Raw genomic sequence first — 25,582 nt, 5'->3', positions numbered from 1 at the left:
ATTAAGCATCATCATGCACCACCCGAGCTTCCATCAAAACGGCACTCTTTTTTATATTGCTCGGTGTTGTCATAGACTAAATACATTCCCTAGGCTGACAAATTAGATTCCTTATAGACAATTCCATTTATATCTCGCAGAGAAACCATAGCAGTTGAACGCACCAAACCCACCTTATTCCCTATAGCCGGAAGTTAGACTTATCTCAGGGTTCGTGGACGGGAAGAAATTCGTCTGACGTCTGTTAAAAAAGCCAAAACTATGTACTGTAGCAGACGACAGACTAATTTCTTCCCGTTACTCCTCTCCATGATTCCCGAGATAAGCCTAACTTCCGGCGATAGGGAATTAGGTTGATTCAGTCACTTGATAAACGAGATCGACTATCAATGGTCACTCGATTACTTCATAAAACAAATGATCCCTTTTTACTGTGGTTTATTCCATAACTCATGCATCTGTCCGTCTAGGTTTTCATTGGTTTTTAGTCTATGATGTTCCCTAATACTCTTGCCACTCCCACAGTGACTCTTAGCCCCATGATCCCCATCATCCTACTACAGCCTAGCACGCTTTTGGACATCACCAACGCCCTACGCCAAGAGTCGGTTAATAAATTAAAACTAGGCCTAGCGCGAATAGACGGCCAAGGCTTAATGCCACGACGAAATTGCGTCCTGGCTTTAGAAGAGTAATCTCATCTTCTCCTTTTCCGTGTTTTGCTTTTGGGCTTCTTATATGGGTGTAACTGTGAATTTATTAATACCAAACATGAATCTATATCTATATAAATCAAAGTCCTGACTGACTGATAATCAACGCCCAGCCCAAACCGCTGAAAATTTCCAGGAACGTTACTCATAAGTAGTAGGCGCGCACTAGGAAAGACTTTTCCAATTCACCGCCATATTAATAAATGGCGCACAGAAATGTAAAAATCTTCTCTATGCAACAAAGTATGCGCGTTTCAACCGATTTCACAAATATTGAGTACACTGGTTTCCTTTAACCTATAGACGGGCTGAATGGTCTTTCGGGTTCGATTTGTTGCCATCTTTTTAAATGGCGGCCGGAAATTTAAAAACCCTTCTTTATGGAATAATGTCCGCATGAAAAGTAATAAAAAACGTCCCGACGGGCTGACGGGCAACGCCGAGTGCCTTCGCTCCTAGGGAGCTACAAAAATATAAGCCATCAGTAAAATAACATTTTGATGGAAGTTCTAATTACACGTGAGCGATGCCGCGGGTAAAAGCTAGTTATGTATAAATTATATGAGGAGCTTGGAAGGGGAATTTCTTAATGGTGTGGTCTACTTTAAGAATGGAGAATTGTTTCTATGTGTAGCTCAATAATTCACCGGACCAGAAACGCTATGTAATTGGGTTTGTGCATGTACTGTTGTGTCGCCTAAAACATGAGCAAAATTCCCTATAGTATGGGAGCTAGTACAATCGGAGTAGAACTTATGGTTGCAATATAAATGCAATCAGTTTCCAAATCAATCCTTAAAAAAATAATTAATCATTGATTTGTTTGTGTTTGCATATAGACAACACACAATCATTATTCTTGATGGAATTTTATTTGTTCCTGATACAAGAGATAAGAGGACTGTTTTTCTAGAGGGGTTGGTGTGGTTAGTCGAGGGCTCCCTACTAGGATTAAGGGATTGTACTTGTCGTTCTTTTTATGGGAGGTTAAAGGGTCGTCTAAACCCTTTCAGCATTCGACGTTGGACATACTCGAGCTGTGGGAGGGGGGTGTAGAAAGGGTTTAAGGGTCATATGGATGACTCCCCCAATTTAGAAGAAGATCTTAAGATCTTTAAAATCTACGATCAGGACTATCTCGGGCCCCAAGTGTCAAAAGTTCAAAGTTCATTTCACCGTTTTTTTTAACGAGAATTATACCCCCCTGGACAAATAATTCCACAAAGTTAAGCCTGTAAGATATCATCTTACCAGAAGGGGATAATAGTAGATGGATGCCACTATGTATCCTCCTAATACTGAAGTTATGTAATATGATTCTTCCCAGGCGAGAGACCCCTTTTTGTTTGCTCTCCCGCTCATTAAACTTCAGATGGGTAACTATCGTACCGTGCTAGGGTTAATTCCATAACTGTTTGGTACTAAATCCTCAGCAATCAACCCACAAACGTAGATTGTCTTGACGTGGGACAAAAATCCACAAACGTATGCGCCTTGGGAAGTAGTTAAGCCTTACCTAATAGAGTAATGATGAGAGAAATATTTATCGCGCGTGTGATTTGCTTTAGTAACCTTGCTATAATAAATTTTCTGATGTTGGGTAGGAAGAATCGTGTTACAATTACCACGCCCGCTTTGTTCTTGTACACTTCTCTCGAAGAGAATTATTATACACTTCTAATCTTACCTATAACGGCTGTAGAGAGCGGGTGAAACATTTCTGCAGGCACCCGGCACTGTACCACCTAATTGAATATATTGGCCTCAACTAGCTAAGCCCCACTTGTCACCAACAGAACCTCGTGTATAATTATTTCGGTATAGGAGCTATAAGGTCTAATTTGAGGAATATAGACGAAACTGTGTATCATTATAACTTTGGCCTGGTTTCCGGGAATAATTTAATCCACCTTGACTCCTCGTTGTATACTTCCTTTAATGATATTTGGTTAAGCAAAGCCCGCTTTCCCAGAATTCCCAGGTTGCTAATTACGAATCTCTCCCCCCCTCCGATTTGTTTACCCATTAAATAACTCGGGAAACTTAAGGAAACGAGACGTCGCATTTGCATCATGGATAAACGTGACTTATCTTAAACTCATCTCGATTTAAAATAGCTCTTCTTTATACCGTCGAGAAGTGATATCTAGTTTATTAGGGAGAAGGTATAAATTCGCCTCATTTCTAGCTTTATCTCCAGTCCAAACGTAGGTCCGGAGTTAATCCCCGCCTCTAAATTACCACCAGCATCTCATTGGTTCTTGAAAACTCACGTCAGCGCGACGACGCGAATGACGAAAATTACGTATTTTCCGACTGAGGAGAGGCGAAATAGCCCGGCCTCCTTTTACGTCCCCCCTTGTATTTTGAAAGGGGACTGGGACTATGGCGCGCGAATGCTTTGGCATCTTAAAACTTCTCCCTAATTAAACTAGATATCACTTCTTGATACAGTCAATATCAAATCTACCTAAAAAATAAATGATTATTTATTTATTACAAAATAATTAGCATATAATTAGTCTTAAAAACGTGGACTAATGCGTCATCCGCCATTGGTTTAGTGGCGTCTGCTAAATCGAACCTCTTACCCCTCAACCAATCTCGTAAGGGTAAGAGGTTGTGGCTAGCAGACGCCTTTAAACTAATAGCGGATGGCGCAGTAGTCCTTGATTATTTTTAAGACTAATTAAATGCTAACTGATTATTTTGTAATGAGAGACCATTTATTCTTTTTTAATATTTAATTCCTTTTATATTTAGAAAAAGGCCGTATTTTTAAGGTATAATGTGTAGAAACGGGATCTTTTTTTTTAATTTTTCCTTTTTTAAATGTGTTACTTAATTTTTAAACCTAAATTACAAATACTTACAACTTTCACGTCCTTATCTTATTAAAAGTTTCAATTATATGAACACAAACAATCAAACACACCGCAGAAGGTTTCAATAAATTGGGTCTTCAATAATTAGAAAACTTTTCCTCATATGAAGAAAACCAATTCATTAAGGGTGCAGTGCAATGTAGTAGTGTTAGTGTAAAGGCTGAGGAAAGCTATAAGCCGTGTAACGCTGGTCTAAACCTTGACTGTAATTCTCAGTATTCTAGAAGTTAGAACAAGGCCTTGTACTAAGTAGCAATGTACATATACCACCCGCATTCGTTTAGTTCTGGGATCTCTGAAATTGTTTTTTTCGTTTTCTTAGAAAACAGTATGGAGTCTGCGCTGTCTACAAAAGTTGAGCGCGCGAAACATAGCAAGCGTAATAATCGATGCAGCAGAATCATTTCTAGCCGCAAATGAGTCCCTGGTATACAGAAATGGGTAGGGGGTACATTCCTATATGGAATGGTTGAGAACCAGGGATAGATTTAATTTTAGAAGTAGGAATGGAGAACAGAGTAATGTGGGCGCGCGTCAAAGACCCGGACCCCCTTCCACGGGACGGAGGGGTATGAAAGAAGAGGCGGGTCATAGCGACAGAGGTAAAATGGAATTACGTTTTTCGCCGGCCCTGTCATCAAAACGTAGTTTAAGTGAGCCAATAAGATAATTTAAACTGTTCGTTACGTGTTGGAGGGAGAGGCTCCATACTGGGCTGTGAGTCGGACTGAAGTAAAAACTAATCGTTCTCCATTCCTACTTCTAAATTTAACTCTATCCCTGTGAGAACTTGCCTTTGTGACGAGTTAAAAAACAAATTAAATTCGCTAAAGGCTCCTCGGAGCTAGAGAGATGACGTATCAACAAAATACGGAGCGATCTTGGAGCGCTCCCAGGCAACCCCAAAGGAAAACTATATTTCCTTCAACCATCTTTACTACAAACCTTGGCCCTTTACCTAGTATAGAGATATGTCAGCGGGTGGGCGAGGCTTGCCTTTGCTTCTGGACATCGCCAAACAGAAGCGGTGGTGGTACGGGGCTTTTCTTGATTCCCTTCAACCCCATTTTTCCCCACAAACCCGATTAACTTGGGACTCTGTGTCTTGAATACAAAAGAATTCTTCTTGTCTTTTCTGACTAGCGAAAGAAGAGCTATTGCCGTTTATTAAATGAGATTTCTCGCACCCTTCATTCTTCCAGCAACGTTTTCTGTTGCATTTATGCCCAGCAAACGAGGGGTGGAACAGTTGCTAATGCTGTTAATATTGAAACATGAAAATAGTTCGTTATCTCTTAGAATTATTTTAGCAAAATGGATAATACCCAACCCTTCTTTTGAGGCATTGATGGCTTGAACGTGCTACGACGACTAATATTGTTTTTACAAGTTGGCTTTGGCGACAAAAGCTTTGTTCTTTCCGACTAATTACAAGTGTTAAACTGTGCCTCAGGCGCTATTTTGTCGAGTTGGATAATTAGACATTCACAATGAAATTGTTTTTCTAATTATCATTTCTTATTTGATCTGTAATTTTTTGAAGAGTCAACGTACTAAATATTAAGGAAATTTGTTGAAATGCACGGTCCTTATCCGTAAAGAAGACGTTCTTTACATTTCTGGCCGCCATTTTTCAAGATTGTTTGAAGCCATACCTAAGTCTTTGTTAAGAAAACAAAGTGGTCAAACACTAGACTCAATTTTACGACCAACTATTGAATAGAATCTATAAGTAAAAACAATTGGCCTTATTCCTATTCAACGCCACTTCCGGAGTGCCTAGAAATACTCTGGGTAACTTACGAAAGTTCACAGATTCACCATCAGATGGTGCGGTGCTCGAGCCACCTGGCGGTGATTCTGCGAGCCTTCGTAAGTTACCCAATCTCTATGAGAATGAGAGTCCAATTGTGCCAGCCTTGAATGAAGTTTTAATTTCTCCGTAAACTACGTGATCAAAATGATTTCACCAAAAAAAATGTTCAAAAACTTTCTCGACTACCACTTCAACCTAAAGTCCCCTTCTCCATAACCTGAAATCCAAAACATCAAAGCTTCTGACACGTATAAAACATTCTTCATCAAAAATCATTTTCCCCGAACAAAGGTCACTCTCTCTCTCTAGAGAGATGAAAAGGTCAATTAATCTGACCCCGAATGGCAAAGCCTCATTATTTCTTGAAAGGCGAGTTAATCCATATTGACGCCCAATGTAGGGGGGGGGGGAATCTATCGAATCCCTTGGTATTCTTACTCTTCTCTACTACTACAACAATATCCTGTCTTAGCTCACCGAAATCTGAATCACAATAAGATCCGTGCGGACCTATATAGCCAGTGGCCTATGACGGTACCTCCTATTGTTTGGGTCTTTGGCATTCTATTGTTGGTTGGGCTTAAATTAACGTATATATATAGTCGTGATTTTGGACCCGGCCAAGACCTAACTCCATCCTTAGTCCTTACAAAGACCAAATAGAATACGTCGGTTCTTCGGCCGTGCTGGTCATTAATGTTAAAGTTTGATAAAGTGGAACTATCTTAATAATAATTTTATAAGATGACGGGGAATCGAACCCCTAAAGCCATAAAACCAGTCTATAGGTTATAGAGTAATGGCAGTACTACGTATGCAAACGTGATACCTTCTTAGCTAAGTGTCATCCCCTTACTGGGCGCGTACAGTATTCCCTCTTACAGGAGGTCGGTCAGAGGGAGGGATACACAGTCTACATCCCTACGCCACTTGTCTATAGGAACCAGTGTACTAAATATGAGTGAAAGCAGTTGAAACGCGCTGAGTTTATTCCATAGAGAAGGGTTTTTACATTTCTTGCCGCCATCTACCTATAACGTTGCCTCAGTATCCCATCTACGGAACGGCAACGAAGCCCTCCCAGCTTCCTGAGTGGCGTTTTGGTGGGGTCGTACTGTACTAAACCCTTGACGATGCACCCATATGTCTTAAAAATTCATGATAACAGCTTTTATTTTTAAATATCGCTAGGCTGCAGCACTTACCAATCTCCTACCAAAGGTAGGATCGTGCGCAAGTTACTACTTTGAGATTTTCATTCCCACAACATGTCCCACGAACTTTACAACTCCATCTATAGCTTAAGTAGTTCCTCGATATTTGTGGGAAACCATACACTCTATTTGCTCGAATATGTCACATTTATTTAACATAAACCTACGAAACCGTATATAATAATGGGCACTTTTCCAAAATTGAACACGAGTCTCTGGCCCTTCCATATAGTATATGTATGCTGTTGGATCGATTAGTGATGGAGCATTAGTTAAGCACGGAGGGATTTAGGAGAAGCTATTGTTCTCGAGTTAACCAGGGCTATCTATCCCAGAGCTATTCCGGGCGCATTTGTTTGAATATATGCGGGTGTAAAAGGCTTAACCCACATAGCCAACAAAGAGATAAGACAGCGAGGGAGAAGGAGGGAACCATCGACTAAATCCTTTTGAACAATTTGTTATTAGGGAAATAAAAATTTACATATGCTAATCGAGCCCTCGTCCTCCAGGCCTCGTCTCAAATAGCTCCGCTGAACCAAGTTCACGTGCAGTCTCTATATGAACCGGGAAGGTTTAGCTATTTGAAGACAATAACGAGGGGCTAATCACTAGTGGTTTCCCATTATACACAGAGTATTGTATTTGAAGATGACATGTAATCTCTTTAGTACAGTCAAAGGTACACCGATTAAGCCGGGTGCCAGATCCTTGACAAATAGCGTCTGTAATGTAGTGGTTTGCACCTCCCTCCACGGAACTGAGGACGTAGATTTAGGGGCATGCCATCCATGTAATAGATTGTTTACACTACTAAACCGTCGACAGAAAATTAAACTTTAGTGCAATGTTGTCAGGCCCTCTGTTAGTCAAGTTGGTCAAGTACTGAGTCAAACTGAACTGCTAGAATTTGATACTGCAATGTCTTGACTCACCAACGGCCTAGCAACACTGGGGAAAGGGCAAAAAATAACCCTTTGGTGCGGCAACTATCTGTTATTTAAATTTCAACGAACAACTCTTGATGAAGACAGAGAAGTCTGAATACCCTGACCTCCCTGATTTAATGAATTTACTGTGGCTTCAACTATTAGTTTCTGGTTCTTTCATAATTACCTCTATTTTCCATTGTGCCCTTTCCGCGTCTTTTTCTGCATGTAATAAAGAGATTTCATTTGGGTTAGTGGTACGTCATACCCTCATAAGTATTACCATTGTTCTGACAACCCTTATTGGTCAGTTTATGCTTTCCCCATGCTTTGAAGTCACCAGAATGCATGTATTCCTCTATCACATTAAAAACAATAGTTTATCTCGACTTTTGTTTTAGATGAAAACTCTACATTCTCAGCTCAGTTTTGGGAAGCCAGGGAAAGCCATGCCTCACTAGCCTTTAGAAGTAATGGTTATCGAATAGCTAAACCATCCTTTATATTTCCTCTTTAATAGAAAAGGGTTCCCAGCTCTTTTGAATTTCGTCCTAAAGGTTTTTTCCACCCCGGAGCCCTCGAAGTTAAATTTAAATTTATCGCGTAAGTGACTTTTAAACTAGTGCAGGCAGGTAACAAAAAGGATGAAAAAGTCATTATGTTAATTTTAATTGACGTTTATGATGAATTACGTTCTCGCAATCAGCTTAATTGACTCGTAGAATCGTAAGTTCATAAGATATGTTCCATCCTTAAGTTTGTCACTGGTTACAAACTGGAGCTTGTCATGAAGTGATTGAGGTAGGTAAAGCGACGCCTGGTCAGGCGCTGTCAAAGGCTTAGTACAGACTGAATAGGAAGATGGGGCTGCAAAACCGATGGAGTTCTCGCTTGTCTTTCTCGAACTAGCTCGAGCTGTAAGTCTCTATAGCATTATGAAGTATAGGAAGTGTCATACTTATGGTAGAAGGTATGCAGGCGGCATGGTGCATATGGCTGATGTGTCTTACTGCATATGTGCAATTATTTCCTTGTTTATGGTTTGGAAGCTAGCCTATATCTCCGTAACTGAATTTTTTAGACAACAAGCATGTTCTTTGACAATTTCCACCGGGTTTGATTGTAAAAACACGGCCTTTAAATTAAGGCAGACTTATCAGAAACACCCTGTACGTTTCTTCAAAATATAAACCGCAAAGTTTAATTCGAAAAATGTGTAAAGGTACGCGTACACAAAACATATGTTTACCCCTCCGGTTTTCGGACCTGGCGAGTAGCAGCTGTTGACTTTCTCACAAAATAACTTCGCTCGGGGCCCGAAGTAGGGCGCAACCATTAAATCTCTATGCGCATACAAAGTATCGCAATCTACGAAAGCCCTCGTCCGATGGTATATGGGTTAATTAGGGTACTGAAATTATAATATAAGTAATGTAGTGTTTTTTTTTTTCACTGTTACTGTCATGGATTGTTACTGTCAAAAGTATATAATACTCTTCTCTTCGAGAGAAGTGTACCATCCACAAAGCGGGCGGGGTAATTGTAATATGATTCTTCCCAACATCTTAAATTTGGAGCAAGGTTACTAAACCGAATCACATACGCGATAAATAGTTCCCTCATCATTATTCTATTAGCGGTTAACTATTTGCTAACTAAGGTGCATGCGCTTGGGGATTGTTGTCCCACGTGAAGACAATCAAGGTTTGTGGGTTGATTGCTGGGGATTTAGTAAATACCAAACAGTTACAGAATTCACCCTTGCACGGTGCGATGTCCATTTCAAGTTTGATGAGCGGTAGAGCAAACAAAGAGGGTGCATGAGCCTGGGAAGAATCATGTTACATAACTAAAGTATTAAGAGGATACAGAGTGTTATCCCCTTCTGATAATGTATAGTGTTTTATTTTCACTGTTTTTCTGTTTTAACGAATGGTTTGTTACTGTTTATTATTCTATAGAGTTACTTTGTTATCTTTTATACATTGAAAGGGTAAAAGAAATGGTCAAATACCGTTTTTACATCCATTCAGGCTCAAAAGCCATTATTACAAAATTGTGATGAAAACTTACAAGTTTACGTGTTTAGCCTAGGAATACAAACAGCATGTAAGAATCATTGTGCCCTCATATCTAGAACGTTTATTTCTATGCCGGTTTTGTGGGCCGGGCTAGAGAACTTACTATCCGACACACCTCATAATTCTGACGTCTTTCTAACTGTAATTTCATTGGATTATAGTAAGGCGAGGTCTAGCGCTCGTGCAAGGTACAAATCTGGAGATAAAGCTAGAAATGTGGCGAATTTATACCTTCTCCCTAGTAAACCAGATATCGCTTCTTGGCATTAATATAGCGATAGTTTGAATGGACCGCGTCAGACATTTTAAATGTTCGTACTATTTACACAAGAGTACAATTTCGCATTCACAGGACAGTCATGAATACATATTCAGTGTTTAGCTTTGTTTATAGAGTAATTTAGATACATTATTTTTCCTAGAAAGTGATATGAGTTTCAATATAAAAGAAAATAACAAGGTTTAGCGCTTTTGGTTGGAATTATAAGTCAATATGGTGATAGCAGGTTTACACCAAAAGGCCATTCGAATTAAAGCAGGAACTATAGAGGATTCTAAATCTCATTTACAATCCAGTAATACCAGAAGGGGATAATAGAAGAAGGATGACACTTGTATCCTCTTTATGCTTTAGTTATGTAGGATCATGCACCTTTTTGTTTGCTCTCCCGCTCATCAAACTTCAGATGGGTAACTATCGCACCGTGCTAGGATGAATTCTATAACTGTTTGGTACTAAATCCTCGGCAATTAACCAACAAACCTTGATTGTCTTGACGTGGGACAAAAACGCACAAGCGCATGAACGCGCCTTGGCAAATAGTTAAGCAGCGCTAATAGAGTAATGATGAGGGAACTATTAATCGCGTATGTGATTCGGTTTAGTAACCTCAATTGCTCCAATTGTAAAATGATGTTGGGAAGAATCACGTTACAATTAATTACCCCGCCCGCTTTGTGGATGATACACTTCTCTCGAAGACAAGTATTATATGCTTCTGGTAATACTCGAAATCTAGTGCTGAATCTCTACATAACTATCTTTAAAATCCCCTAAACTCAAAATCTCTACAAAAATATTGAAATTTCATTCATAACATTCTTCAAACTCCCAAGAAAACTCTTTATATCTCTCTTCTAAAATCATGAAATTTCAGTCAAAATCCTGTACACATTCAAAATGCTAAACTTTTAACCCTTCAGTTAACAAGCCAAGTTAGCCAACTATTAAATAGTTCAAAGAAAGGTTGATTGACATATGAATTAATAGAGGAATTAGGCTTAACAATACCGCGTATTTTGTGAACGCCCCCTAACATGTATGTACGTTTTGATGCAAATATTACCTCGTGTAAGTCAATAATTTGATTTTTTATTATTCAAAATAAGAAAATATTGACGTTGCCCTAACATACCTAGATAAAAAAGAGCAAAATATAGAGAGGAGAGAAAAATTCAGAGCAGGCTAACGTCACTGATAAGCGCAGTTGGTAACTCCGCTATACGTCAGAAAATCACCAGTGCAGTTTTACGCCAAAAAGAAGTACGTGAAAAGACATACAGAATATAAAAAGAAACTTGGGAAAACCCGTATAAAAAGTGTAAGGGGCCAAGACTAGATAAAAATAATGGTGCTTTCGTCTCAACCTTAAAATACAGCGCTACCAAAACACTGCGCAATTTTATAGCTGTGACGTGAAGATTATTGCATATTCTGGGATTGTAATGATGGCGGAATACTTCCTACGAAGATGTAAAGTCGTCTTAAGCTTAACAGATCAAGAAATAGGTCGTAGGTTAGTAACATAAACGCTGGATATCTAAACCATAGTTTATCAAATACCGCTTAAATTAACCATGGTTTATCAAATATCGCTCAAATTAACCATAGTTTATCAAATACCACTTAAAATAGCCACAGTTTATCAAACAACGCTTAAATTACCAACAGTTTATCAAATACCGCTCCCATTACTCACCGTTTATCGAATACCGCTTAAATTACTGATAGTTTATGAAATGCGGCTTAAATTACCGATAGCTTATCAAATACGGATTAAATTACCGACAGTTTATAAAACACAGCTTAAATTACCGACAATTTATCAAATAGACGAATTCGGAAACCCCATACTCAGAAAACAACTTTCAGGGGCGCTAGCCATATCGGGGGCCAAATATTTGTAATAACACATCACGGTAGATGGCGCTAAAAGACTTGCTCTTGATATTAATTTTTTTCTTAAAAATGTTCGTGTTATTTTGCGTTTGTATATATACAAATAAATTTGTACCTAAGGTCCAAACTTGTTTATGTCAAAATTTATATAATTACTTTATGTGCAATTAGTTATTAGTTCTCGTTTTAAAGTGTAGGGGGCGAACGGTTTAAAAAAGCGCACTCTCATGCTGATTGGCTAGACGGACCCGTGAGCAGACGATGCTAATGACTTGGCGCGTAATTCTAGCCAATCAGCATGAGAGTGCGCTTTTTTAAACCGTTCGCCCCCTACACTTTAAAACGAGAACTATTAACTAATTGCACTTAAAGTAATTATATAAATTCTGACATAAACAAGTTTGGACCTTAGGTACAAATTTATTTGTATATATACAAACGCAAAATAACACGAAAATTTTTAAGAAAAAAATTAATATCAAGAGCAAGTCTTTTAGCGCCACCTACCGTGAAGTGTTATTACAAATATTTGGCCCCCGATATGGCTAGCGCCCCTGAAAGTTGTTTTCTGAGTATGGGGTTTCCGAATTCGTCTATACCGCTTAAATTACCGATAGTTTATCAAACAAAGCTTAAATCACCGACAATTTATCAAATACCTCTTAAATTACCAATAGTTTATGAAATATCGCTTAAATTACCGACAATGTATCAAATACCGCTTAAATTACAGATAGTTTTTCAAATACCGCTAAATTTATAGCATACTATAATATTTCCGTGGAAATTAGCCGTATAAATAGATTTTTGCGAATTATTTTAGTATTTTTCTCGCTCAGAACCTGCAAGTAAAACCTTAAATTCTATAATTTTAGTTTCTCGCCAACTCGCACTGCTTCTGGTGGCGCTATAATGCGAGGGAAAACCAAAGAAGGTGATTTCCCTCACCTCCCGCGATGTTTGCTTCTCTATTGAAATTAAAGGAATGGTCTATTCCCTGAAACTTTTCGAACTCATTGTAAAATGTAGTTGAAACGAACTCTAACGTTACTAGGCCCTATATACGGAACTACTTTTATTTCGTACATAGCTGTTATATGAAAAAAAAAACGAGCTTGTTTGCAAGTCTAATCATATTGAATTTCTTTTTTGCTCCTGACTTCAGTGAGTAACTTTTAATGGTCTTTCAAAAAGTCGACTTTCACTCTCTCTCCCTCGCTGAAATTGACGAATTACCAACTTCAAGGGGAAGTAAATGGCTACGCTACTTGCATGAATGATTGTTTACTACGCGTATAGTGTCTCCCTGAACTTATTAAGGTATCCCGAGAATATTTATGATTCCACATGTACGAAAAGAAAGACTTAATGATTTAGTTCAGTTTAGTTGAAAACTGTGAAAGTGTAATATTGTCTTACACTTATATATTGCTCCAATTCGAACCAACTAAACCCTTTTTCAAGAGCCGAGGGGTAAAATATATAGTTTACAGACTAGGAGTATTCATACCATTTACATAAGGAGTCCTGGCTTTAGACTCATCCAGTGAGTGAGGCCTCCTTGTGAAACACCGTAAGCCTGGCCTCTTTGTGCAAATGGTATGAATCCTCCTTTTCTGTAAACTATGTGTAGACTAGAGTTTGACCATCCGGTATGTGGAAAACAAAGGAAATAGATATAGCTTCAAACAATACGAACCTTTTTTTGGACTGCTAACTTCGAAGTTCTATCTAACGTGCCTTCCAAATACCAATCTATGTTGCGCATTAATCCTACATCAAGCAGAAGATTTCATATCTAACGTTTTTGACCTTTGGCCTCAATATATGTTCAGCCTTAGATTGATTTTTAAAATGATCTTTTTGATGATACAAAAATTATGACATCTTTCATTAAATCAAAGAATTATCAAAAATTGGACAAATAATTTGCTGAAAGACGGTGTTACTGACCTTTAACCTCTTAAAAAACTTGTATATATTCTCTGGGAAACGAAATAAATTCTTTAATAGCCGATTTCAGTCTTAAAAGCGTTCTAATTTGCTTAACAAATCGGTTTTTCTTCAAGAATTTAGGCGGGTTTTAAGAATACAAAGTATGATATCACGTATATTCCAATCTTTAAAGAAACGAGGAAAGTTCTATACGACTAATTCCAGAAGTATGTAATACTTCTCTTCCTTCTTCTATTATCCCCTTCTGCTAATACGCGTCTTTCTGTCGACAATAATTCATTCCAAGACTGTAACACTGTATATGATATCATCCCTTGGTGACGACGATGTTAGAAAAAGGAAACTGGAGTCTCAAATAGCCATTAAAATTGAAAAGGATAGAAATGTAATGAGAGAAACGTGAAAGAGAGGAAGGGGAAATTTCGGGAAGAGGAGAAAAAAAACTGAAATGTTAATTTGCTGCCATACAATTCTAGTTATTCTTTTCACCAGAGTTGAAAACGTACGTTATAAGGAGCGAGGGCCTGTCGTAAAAATCAATTTGTTTTGGAGGAAGAAGTCACCATAATTTCGTTTTAAATTAAATTTGAATATTTGAATATTTTTTTGCGCAAAGCTGAAGCTAGTAGAAAACTCGATGCAACCGAAATGTTAATGTTTCCAACGCAATTGCAGTTGCAATTTCGGTTTCCTTTAAAGCCACGCAAGGACCTTAAGCCCAAAACAATTTAATATTTCGAGTTTAATAATAATGATGTATTACATAAGTTTATAAGATATGTTCCATAAGTATGACACTACCTATACTTCGTAATGCTAGAGACTTACAGCTCGAGCAAATTCGAGAACGACAAGCGAGAATTGAAGTCCTACACTCGGTGGTTAATTTTGCAGTCCATCTTCTCCTATTTAGTCTGTACTAAACCTTTGACAGCGCCCCAGTCACCAGGCGTCGCTTTACCTTGAATCTATGACCTACCTCAATCACTTCATAACAAGCTCCAGTTTATAACCAGTGACAAACTTAAGGAACATATCTTATGAACTTATGGTATAATTATACAGAGGTATAATAATAAGAGATTGTTAAGTGGGCAGCACACGTGAATGGCCAATTTTCTGAGTATGCACCCAAAGTTTCTCCCCCATCAATTTACTGTTTTCACATCGAGCCGAATATTCTTTAACTTTGATTTAACTGCAAACCGACAAAGTTATGGAGGAAAGGTGAACACGAAACTGATACTCTTGGCGCCGACTTTATACTTCAAATTTCATTTTATACATTGAAGTGTTTGCATTTCCAAAAGGCAGTCCCAGAAAAAGGATTTATTTTTTTCCATCGATTTTGCAATTAAAACAAAAACCTTATAACTTTAACTCTAAAAGAATAAAAGCCTACACTTTATTCGTACCTTTACAATCGCTCTATTTAAAGGGAGAGTGAATGACTTGAATTATATCAGAAGTGGATCAGCTGTAATATGATCCACTTATGATTATATTATATCATCGAAAACCGTCAGCTTTAACTTACGAAATGCGACGTTATAAGGGTGTTCCAAAAATGGTGCTTGGATAGGACAGTGGGTTGTGGGTCACGATTTTGTGTCAAAATTATGTCATATTATCCGTATAGAGTGGTACTGAAAGGGGAGGAGCTGAGGGGACGTGACGTCAATATTGGTAGCCTAAATTGTATGGCCTGAGCTGACGACTTCCAATATGGTCGCCAGAACCGATAGGTAAGAGATAGGAGGGTGTAACGTCACGAGAAAGTTCGTTGTAGCAGACTATACCCAAAGAATAAATCCTTTTAGTTTATGGCAGACTTATCAGAAACACCCCGTATTTTGTAGATCGGGGATAGATTTAATTTTAGAAGTAGGAATGAGAGCAGAGTAATCTGGGCGCGCGTCAAAATCCCGGACCCCCTTCCACGGGACGGAGGGGTATGAAAGAAGAGGGGGGTCATGGCGACAGAGGTAAAAAGGAATTACGTATTTTTCGCCGTCCCCGGCAGCAACGTCATCAAAACGTAGTTTAAGTGAGCCAATAAGATAATTTAAACTTTTCGTTACGTGTTGGAGGGAGGGGCTCTATACTGGGCTATGAGTCGGACTGAAGTAAATACTAACCGTTCTCCATTCCTGCTTCTAAAATTAAATCTATCCCTGGTAAGAGTAAAGATGTTCATGCACCCTCTCTTGAAAAGTTGACCTATATACCTACAATTATTATGGACCGAGTTTTGAATGTCTTTAAAATTAATGGTGGTTACGGATTGCTTTGGGGATTTAAAGGCGAGAAATTGAGATTCAGGCGCGCGGTCCAGAATAAATGGCTCTTTTGAAATGTTCCGCGGCTAATTAATCAAAATAAATGATTAATTTATTCTAATTGGGTTTTCTTTTTCCTTTTCTCTCTCTCTTTCTCTCTGTCTAGTTTCGATACACGGGTGCTGGTTTGAATCCCGCTCGTTCATTAGGACCGGCTGTGGTCACTAATTCCTGGCGATGTCATTGGGTGAGTTTGAACGATACTGGTATGCAATTAATTCAATATTCTTGGATCGAGGCGCTTAAACGCATTAATTAACGATGATGATAAGAATCTGAGAGATATTATTTCAACATGTCGAGATGAGAAACATTAGAAGTAGATTAATGCGAAATTAGAATTATTGTACTTCTTTAAATTATAGCATACGTTTATAAGATATAAGTATGACACACTACCTATACTTCGTAATGCTAGAGACTTACAGCTCGAGAACAACAAGCGAGAATTGATTGTCTACACTCGGTGGTTAATTTTGCAGGACTTCCATCTCTTCCTATTTAGTCTGTACTAAGCCTTTAACAGAGCCTCACCAGGCGTCGCTTTACCTCGAATATATGACCTACTGTTGTATATCCTCAGTATTAGTTATCCATTCCACTATTCCCAAGTTCCTATATAAATACTTGTATATCCCACATTCCTTAGCCAGGCGGAGCCACCTTACAATATAAACATACACGATAATATTTCCCCCAATACTATGTACAGGCACTGTCAGGCAGTTAAACTTCGGGATTCCTTCGAGCTTGTAATGGCACAATTCTTGTAATGTTATTTTTGATTAATTAATTTTAGTTTGTATTAAACCTTCGATTGCTCAATTAACCTACGATATAACACCTACCTCCCTCACTTCATGACAAGCTCCAGTTTGTAAGCATTGACAAACTTATGGAACATATCTTATGAACTTATGATTACATTAGCCAACTTTCTGTCAGGTAAAGGTGCTTTCTCAGATTCCTTTACCTAAACCCACGCATCTTTTACGAAGTCGTTCACATACAGTTTCGTAAATAAATCCAAAAATGTAATAGTTTGTGTTATTAATTTCAATTTTGAAGGATACAGCATCGGTAAATCTTGATATCAAAAACATTTGATGAAATTTCTCGGAATCATTCCGCTTTCCAAAATAATTCGTATGAAATTTGGCAACATCGTCCTGGAGGAGGTGTCCTGATATATCTAAAAAATGACATCCTATTTCACGAATTATCTATCCCAAATCAATTTGAAGAATCTATCTGGTTAGAATTGAAACCCGCTACGTCCTCCACGTGGGTGACTCTCGGTTGCCTCTATCGCCCCCCATCAACTTCTTATGAGCAAACTTTAGTTATAATTGACAATTTACGACATGTCGCTTCACGCTTTCATGAGATACTAATTGTTGGCGATCTAAATCTGCCACATATAGATTGGTCCACACTCACGTTAAAACCTGGTGCTACTCATGAACATGGCCACCTCCTTGATCTCATTTGTTCTTCCTCGCTGATGCAACACGTCTCGTTTCCCACCCGTTTTAGCCAAGCCCGCAATATCAACAGCAATGTCCTCGATCTAGTCATTACCGCCAGCACCGTACTTCCTTCGTTGGAGACTCTCCCCCCTCTGGGAGGTAGTGACCATCTCTCACTCTCCATTCTTTATCCCCTACAAGACATATTGCACCGCCGTTTCTTTACCAAGGACTACGACTACTCTCGCGCGGATTTCGTGGCACTTAATGCTGCCTTGACAAACGTACAATGGGATTTGCTTTCCACTCTGCCCATAGATGATGCTTGGCAATATTTTACCTTTCAACTTTTTCGCTGTATCGAGAACGTAGTTCCTCTTTATAATACTACTAATTACCACCGAACTCGCCCCTGGATCTCAATTTACACTAAACGTGCCATGAGGAAGAAGGAAAAACTATGGAAGCAACTAAGAAGTGCCTCGCTGAGCGGCAACCAGTCAGAACATAATAGACTACAGCCTCTTTACAAACAACAAGTCCATTTAGTTAAATCTCTAATCCTGACTTCTAAATCTAAAATGTATGAAAGGAAATTTAAGACAATCAAAACTAACCCCAGGGCCTTCTACCGCTTTGTACGGTCCCAAGTAAGATCTCTCCCCTCGCGTCTGAACATAAAGTTGGCCAATGGTTCCACCACGGCATCTGACTTAGAGATGGCTACATTTCTCAACGTTACCCTAGCACAGAACTTTAACTCATCCCAATTATCCTCGTCTGACCTACCCCCTGATCGAATCACTACTATGATGCCTGACTATTTTCCCACTGTTAGCGAAATTACATCCATTCTTAAATCTCTTGATATTAAAAGCGCTTCGGGCCCAGACGGGATACCAAATCGCGTTTTAAAAAATTGCTCTACCTCACTAGCCTTCCCACTTCACCAACTTTTTGTCAACTCTCTGACTTCCGGTTCGGTCCCTGCTGCTTGGCGACTGGCTCATGTTACACCAATTTACAAGGGTAAGGGTAAAAAATGTGACGCTAAGAATTATAGACCTATCAGTCTCACATCTTCCATATGCAAGGTCATGGAGAGATGCCTTCGCTCCGCCCTTCTGGCCCACGTCGGCCCGTCTCTTAGTCCTTTTCAGCATGGCTTCCTCCACAATCGTTCGGTCGAGACAAATTTACTATCTGCCTTACATTGTTGGTTGGAGGCTCTTGATGTTGGTGGACGGGTTGATGTGATCTATCTTGACGTTGCGAAGGCGTTTGATTCCGTTCCCCATGCACGCCTATTGGCTAAACTACAATCATTCGGGGTCTCCAACAACATCTTCCACTGGATTAAGAGTTACCTCCTTGATAGATCTCAAGCTGTGCGCGTTGGTACTTCCCTGAGCGACGTCCTCCCTGTCTTGAGTGGAGTCCCTCAGGGAAGTGTTCTTGGCCCCCTCCTCTTTGTTTTATTTATCAATGATTTACCCCTTGTAGTTTCCTCCCCAATTCGCCTCTTTGCCGACGACATTAAACTCTACCGCGTTATCCATTCTTTTGAAGATGTTGCTATACTCCAAAAAGATCTTTCTGCTATTGAGGCTTGGGCAACTGCTAACGGTCTTGCATTTAATGCTGGTAAATCTGTGGCCCTTACCATTCAGCGCCAAGCATCAAACACCGCTTACCCTTCCCCCTATCATTTAAATGGCCATGCAATCCGGCGCGTAAATGAATGTAGGGACTTGGGGGTGCAGGTTACGCATAACCTGAAATTTGATTCTCATGTATCGCGAACATGTGGCCGTGCCAACGGCCTCCTGGCAGTTATCAGGGCAAATTTTCCAAATTCATCCCCCTCCCTTCTCACTCGCCTATACGGTTGTTATGTACGTCCCATTCTTGAATTCGGTAGTCAGATTTGGAACCCTCATTCCGCCCATTCCACTTCCATCCTTGATGGTGTTCAAGCCCGAGCATCACGTATCCCACGTTCGCTGTCCCACCTATCACGCGAGAACCGTTTAGAAACCTTGGGATGGGCCCCTTTATCACTACGTCGCTCATTCCTAGATCTAATTAGTCTATTTAAAATCTTAGTCAATCCTACACAAGATTTTTTCACCTTTGTCCATCAGTCGGTACATACTCGCGGACACAGTCGTAAACTATTCCTCAAACCCTTTAAAAGAGATTGTCTTAAGTTTTCTTTTTACCGTCGAGTCATTCCCCTATGGAATGCACTTCCTGATGAGCTAGTGTCTGTTCGTTCTATTAATATCTTTAAGAGAAAACTACGTATTCATTTAAACTTGTAAAATTATTTTTAAAATTTCAGTGTTAGAAATTCCTATTATAAGCAACCTAGTGATAAATCTTGTCAATCCTTGTGATATTTTGTAAATATGAAATTTAAAAAAAAAAAAGAAGTACTATTATCAATTATCTTTTTAAGCGTGTTTTGGAGCTGTAAGGCTACTAAGCCCTAGCCCTTAAATAACTAAATAAACCTGGAACAAAAAAAAAAAAAAAAAAAAACTCAAACCATTACATTTCTAGCCTAGATCTTTTTAAACAAAAAATAATGGCATTTGAGAATTATATTGATATCTGTGACGCATTTTGGGTCTAAATATGATATCATAAGGCTCGACACGGATTCGTAACTTGGACTTATGGGATGGATTGAGTGAAAAAAAGTACAGTAGCTAGGCGACAGGAAATGTAAGAAAATTGTCAAGCATTAAGAAGGAAGACGCTTTCGGAGTGGCAAGTTATAGAAAAAAGGAAATTCTTGTCTGTATTATCAGAAGTTCATTATTTGATGTAAATGCTGTAAGGTTAAAGGGATGTACAAAGTGTTGCGTAGGGGCGAAACCTATATCAAGCTTATCTTCCATCAAATAGAGATCTACTGAACATGCGTGCATTTTTTTAGCGTTATTGAGTTGGGTATTGGCATTTTCGCTAAATCTATCTAACGATTCGTTCCACGGACGCTTACTACGTTTAAGCAGACGACAGACAGTCATATGATATTGCCAATTTACTACTCCAGGAAATAGTAACGCTACTACTTTAAAATAGTTCTACTGGGCATGCTTTTTTAGCTTTATTGAGTTGGGTATCAGCATTTTCGTTGAATCTAACTCGTTCCATGGACGCTTACTACATTTTAAACAGACGACATAGTCACGTGAAATTGCCCAGTCACGTGACTACTTCAAAATATAGTTCTTGACACGCCCCTACATAATCCCTTTAAGAAATAGAGCTATCTCATAAGCCTTAGAATTACGTCACCCATGGTATTTGCCCATAGAATCAACGCGGCACCAAACATGGCCGGTTACTGCCAAAGCTAAGCCTCTGACGTTTTACCTAGGCACTGACGTCACAACTGAGATAGCAGCTCTATTGACCGAAAAACGTGTACGAAAACATTTAGAGCCCAAGACGTTTAGTGTTAAGCCTAACCTAACTAGTCCTTCCACTTCCTACGTCAACTATTGGACTTCTAATACAAAGTCCAAAGGTTTTCCTGTACTAAAAGCGTATAGACGTCTCTTACGAGTACTTTGCGAAAACGTTGTTCGTGTGGGATTTTCTCCGTGAAAGCTATCTTTGCTTGGAAGGCGCTTTTTTTCTAGCTCAACTTATACCTAACACTCTTAACTCAACTCGTCACTCGAAAACTTCTCACTTCATTAGAAAGAAGTTCTTTTCTAACTCAGTTATTTCTAGAATCGACTCATTTGAGATCTGTCTACCTACATGAGTTCTCTGACATGGCAAGATTTTTTCGTGGCGTTGCTAGGAATTGTCAGTTAAAATAGAGTCAATCATAATGAAGAAGTTGGTTAGTTAATTCAGTTAATACCAAGAATTAATTCACGTGCATTAACCTGTGGTACCATCGTCCCATACGTTGTAACGAAAATTCGTCTGATCATAAGTTTATAAGATATGTTCCATAAGTTTGTCACTGGTTACAAACTGGAGCTTGCCATGAAGTGACGTAGGTCATAGATTCGAGGTAAAGTGACATCTGGTGAGGCGCTATCAAAGGCTTAGTACAGAGTACAGTCTAAATAGGACCTAGATGGACTGCAAAATTAACAGAGTATAGTCAATTCTCGCTTGTCGTTCTCGAACTAGCTCGAGCTGTAAGTCTCTAGCATTACTAAATATACTTAGGAAGTGTCATAATTATGGAACATTACTTATAAACTTATGGTATTTCCATATTGATAGTTACACTATTCAATACGTCAGTGAATGACGTTGCGAATTTTCCCACTACTACTTCTCGTAGCAGACGATATTCCCCAATCTCTTCCTATACTCCCTTTAATCGAAGTGAAACTTAGGTTGTGTAATTTTATCTTGGTATATCAAAAAGAAAATAACTTTTTTTGGTAATGGATATGGTCATAAAAATGAACAACAACATATTTTACGGATAGAGGAAATGAGTTAAGGAAAATATATAGGATACAAATCCCCTATAAACTCTTGAAAAATTCATAAAGAATCCTCCATTATACATACTCCTTTTCCTCCCAATTTTTCGTGGAATATAATATCGTATGCATTACACGTGTAAGCCTAATGGTTTCCATGGCAACCTAAAACCATTTTGTTACTTTTCCTTCGTCGTGAAATTTTATCTCGGGGTACTACTAGCTTCGGAAGCCTAATATAAGCCTTGGTCTCTAAAAACACGAAATTTTATTTCTCTCCTTTTTTTTCTTTCTTTAGTTTCCGGGATGGTCCCACCAGAAAATAGGAAATGGGGCAAGGGTGATTTTACAAGTAAATACGGACAAGGCTTAATAGATGAGATGGCCCTATTTCTTAAAGTTGGGGGATGTTTGTTCCAGTTCAGTATCAAGATTAATGAGGCCTTTTGTTTTGAGGTCGGATTAAGGGATATGTAAGAGCAGGGATAGATTTAATTTTAGAAGCAGGAATGGAGAACAGCTAGAGTAATGTGGACGCGCGTCAAAGTCCCGGACCCCTATCCAAGGGACGGAGGGGTATGAAAGAAGAGGCGGGTCATAGCGACAGAGGCAAAAAGGAATTACGTATTTTTTTCCGTCCCCGTCAACAACTTCATCAAAACGTGGTTTAAGTGAGCCAATAAGATAATTTAAACTTTTCGTTACGTGTTGGAGGGGGGCTCTATACTGGGCTATGAGTCGGACTGAAGTAAATACTAAACGTTCTCCATTCCTACTTCTAAAATTAAAGCTACCCCTGGTAAGAGTAAACTTATGGCGTATTCCATTTACCATATCTCAGATCGCTCGCGATTTACTCTGTTACGTCATAAAACCTAATAGCGAATTAGTGGGAGCGCTGTGAAAAATGTTGTGTGTTCAATTTGTAGATCTACATCAGGCGGTGATTGTCAGTCAGTCAGTCAGGACTTTTACTTGGAGGAGAGAGTTGACAAGGAGCAGAGATATCCATACCTATACTATACTGCGCACTCTCTGGACCCTAAGGTCCTAGAGCGCAGGCGCCGAAAAGCGATATGGAATGCGAAGTTTTACCCCCGTGTCTTTCCCTCTTAGCTACATTGCAGCTACATTCCTCAACCATTTTATCTAATAACCCTAGAAGTACAGAAAGAATAAGAAGGGCACGGAGGAAGCAAGCAACTCAAAACCAGGCCGCTGTGCCTTTATTATTTATGGCATTTTATATCAAGATGGGGTTAAGTGAATTCGAGATGCTACAATGGTTAACATTTTTATTTTTATTTTTTATTCTTCAATGTTCATGGTCTTTACTATACAAGATATATTTTCTCCAAAAAGCTTTATATAGGGATATAGCATAAGTTTATAAGTAACGTTCCATAAGTATTACACTTTCTAAACTTCGTAATGCTAGAGACTTACAGCTCGAGCTAGTTCGAGAACGACAAGCGAGAATCAAGAAGTGATATCTAGTTTATTATTAGGGAGAAGGTTTAAGATGCCTAAGTATTCGCGCGCCATAGTCCCAGTCCCCCTTTCAAAATACAAGGGGAGACGTAAAAGGAGGCCGGGCTATTTCGCCTCTCCTCAGTCGGAAAATACGTAATTTTCGTCATTCGCGTCGCGCTGACGTGAGTTTTCAAGAACCAGTGAGATACTGGTTGTAATTTAGAGGCGGAGATTAACTCCAGACCTACGTTGGGACTGGAAATAAAGCTGGAAATGTGGCGAATTTATACCTTCTCCCTAGTAAACTAGATATCACTTCTTGCGGTGATTAATTTTGCAAGACTTCCACCTAGGTCATATTTAGCCTTTGACACGCAGCGCCTCACCAGGCGTCGCTTTACCGGAATCTATGATCTACCTCATTCACTTCATGACAAGCTCCAGTTTGTAACTAGTGACAAACTTATGGAAGGAACATTTCTTATGAGCTTATGATATACGTTTCGAAGGGTTTTTGCGGGGTATTTGTATTCAGGATGACTCAGCTGGTGTTACCGAAGATTTTTATTCTATCTCTCATGTTTTTACGGTATCGCCTATACCATAAAACACATAGGGTGGAGGACTTAGTCCTTGAAGAAATTGACCGATATTTGAAACTATGTTTGCTGGTCGAGTACATATTGCTTTCTTCTCTTTCTTTTTCTTTTTTCAATAGACGTTCGGTTCGGTTACAATCTTACAATCCACTTATCCAATATCACAGAGTAACTTAGCTATAATTTAGGGTTCTTTGCTTTTTTTGGTCGCCATTTAAAAAAATGGCGGTGAATACCAAGAGCTTTCCATAAAGGCCGACTGTAGGATATTAGGAACCAATATACTAAAAATTAGTGAAAGAGCCCGAAAATTATTCCAAATAGAACGGGTTTTTTTTTGGTTTTTTTACATTTCTGCTCGCCATTTTTCAAGATGGTGGCGGATTTCAAAAAATCTTTCTTATTGCGTACTTACTATTTAAGAGTAACGACATCGCAAAATTTCAGCCTTCTATGTAAAGCGGTTTGAAATTGAACTCGACATTGATTAGGGCGGCCTATCCAGGAATCGAAACTTTTATCATCTGCAGACATGTTTCGCAAATGAACCCTTAATTTTTAATTAAATGACTTATAATTATCATATCCTTATTTAAGTAATTTTTACACTAAAATAATTTACTGTATATTTTTTTTTTATTCATTAACATTTTTACTCATAAAAAAACTTTTTAAACACCTTATTTAAACTGAACCTAGCACTACAAGTATTCGACAATAATGATTTACTAGACACTAATGAATGTTTGCCGGTCTTCGTACGTAAATTTTTCAAATAGTCAAAAAACACTAGAAGCCAATTTGCCTCGAATAGCTAAGCCATCCTGAGAATAAAAAAATGAGACAGTTTTGTCAATATTTCCTCAGACATTTTCTGTCGTGAGATGCTAAGGGCATGGGCACGTGACTAGATTTCAGTCACGTGCATCTTATGTACATTGTAGCGAGAGAAGGGATACAATATACCACTATATCCTCCTTACAAATCAATACAAGTAATAGACCAGAGTAAATGAACAATTTTGATAATGTAGTACTAAGCATGAGATTTCGTAATGTAACTCAATTTGCCTAAAATCAGTGACCTGTCGAGCCGTGCACCCTTCTTGGCTACTTCATTGGTTGATAGATGTGTGTCAACTATAATTGTAACCACGTGCATCAATGATTCCAATTGCTGTTAAATCTTAAGAATTTTTCAAACGTTTAGATTGGTTAGTTCGATAGTTAACGTGATTCTTTGAAAGCATGGTATATTTTGCTTAGGGCTGGTAAAATAACTCTACTAATATTTATTTATACTATTGGTTTTTCCAAGAAGTGGTATCTAGTTTACTAGGGAGAAGGTATAAATTCGCCACATACATTTCCAGCTTTATCTCTAGTACAAACGTAGGTCCGGAGTTAATCTCCGCCTCTAAATTACAACCAGTATCTCATTGGTTCTTGAAAACCCGCGT

At 38.8% G+C, this 25,582-nt stretch overlaps 1 protein-coding gene across 2 annotated transcripts in view; it reads left to right on the top strand.

The window, feature by feature from the left end:
• Positions 1 to 25,582, top strand: part of LOC149690337 (aquaporin-2-like) — a 43,972-nt gene that overhangs the window by 16,747 nt on the left and 1,643 nt on the right. The window contains exon 2 of one of the 2 annotated variants that reach the window (XM_089869858.1): positions 16,219 to 16,299. The exons of the other annotated variant lie outside the window; for it this stretch is intronic. Within the exon in view, the coding sequence (XP_089725984.1) occupies positions 16,219 to 16,299 (81 nt within the window). The remainder of the gene's footprint in view (positions 1 to 16,218; positions 16,300 to 25,582) is intronic. 2 annotated transcript variants of the gene reach the window in all.

This window comes from Phalangium opilio, unplaced genomic scaffold (genome assembly GCF_054372755.1).
Source record: "Phalangium opilio isolate 3A_F unplaced genomic scaffold, DU_Popi_V2 ptg000031l_1, whole genome shotgun sequence".
In the NCBI taxonomy this organism is placed as follows: Eukaryota; Metazoa; Arthropoda; class Arachnida; order Opiliones; family Phalangiidae; genus Phalangium; species Phalangium opilio.
This window is presented reverse-complemented; position numbering and strand designations above follow the sequence as displayed.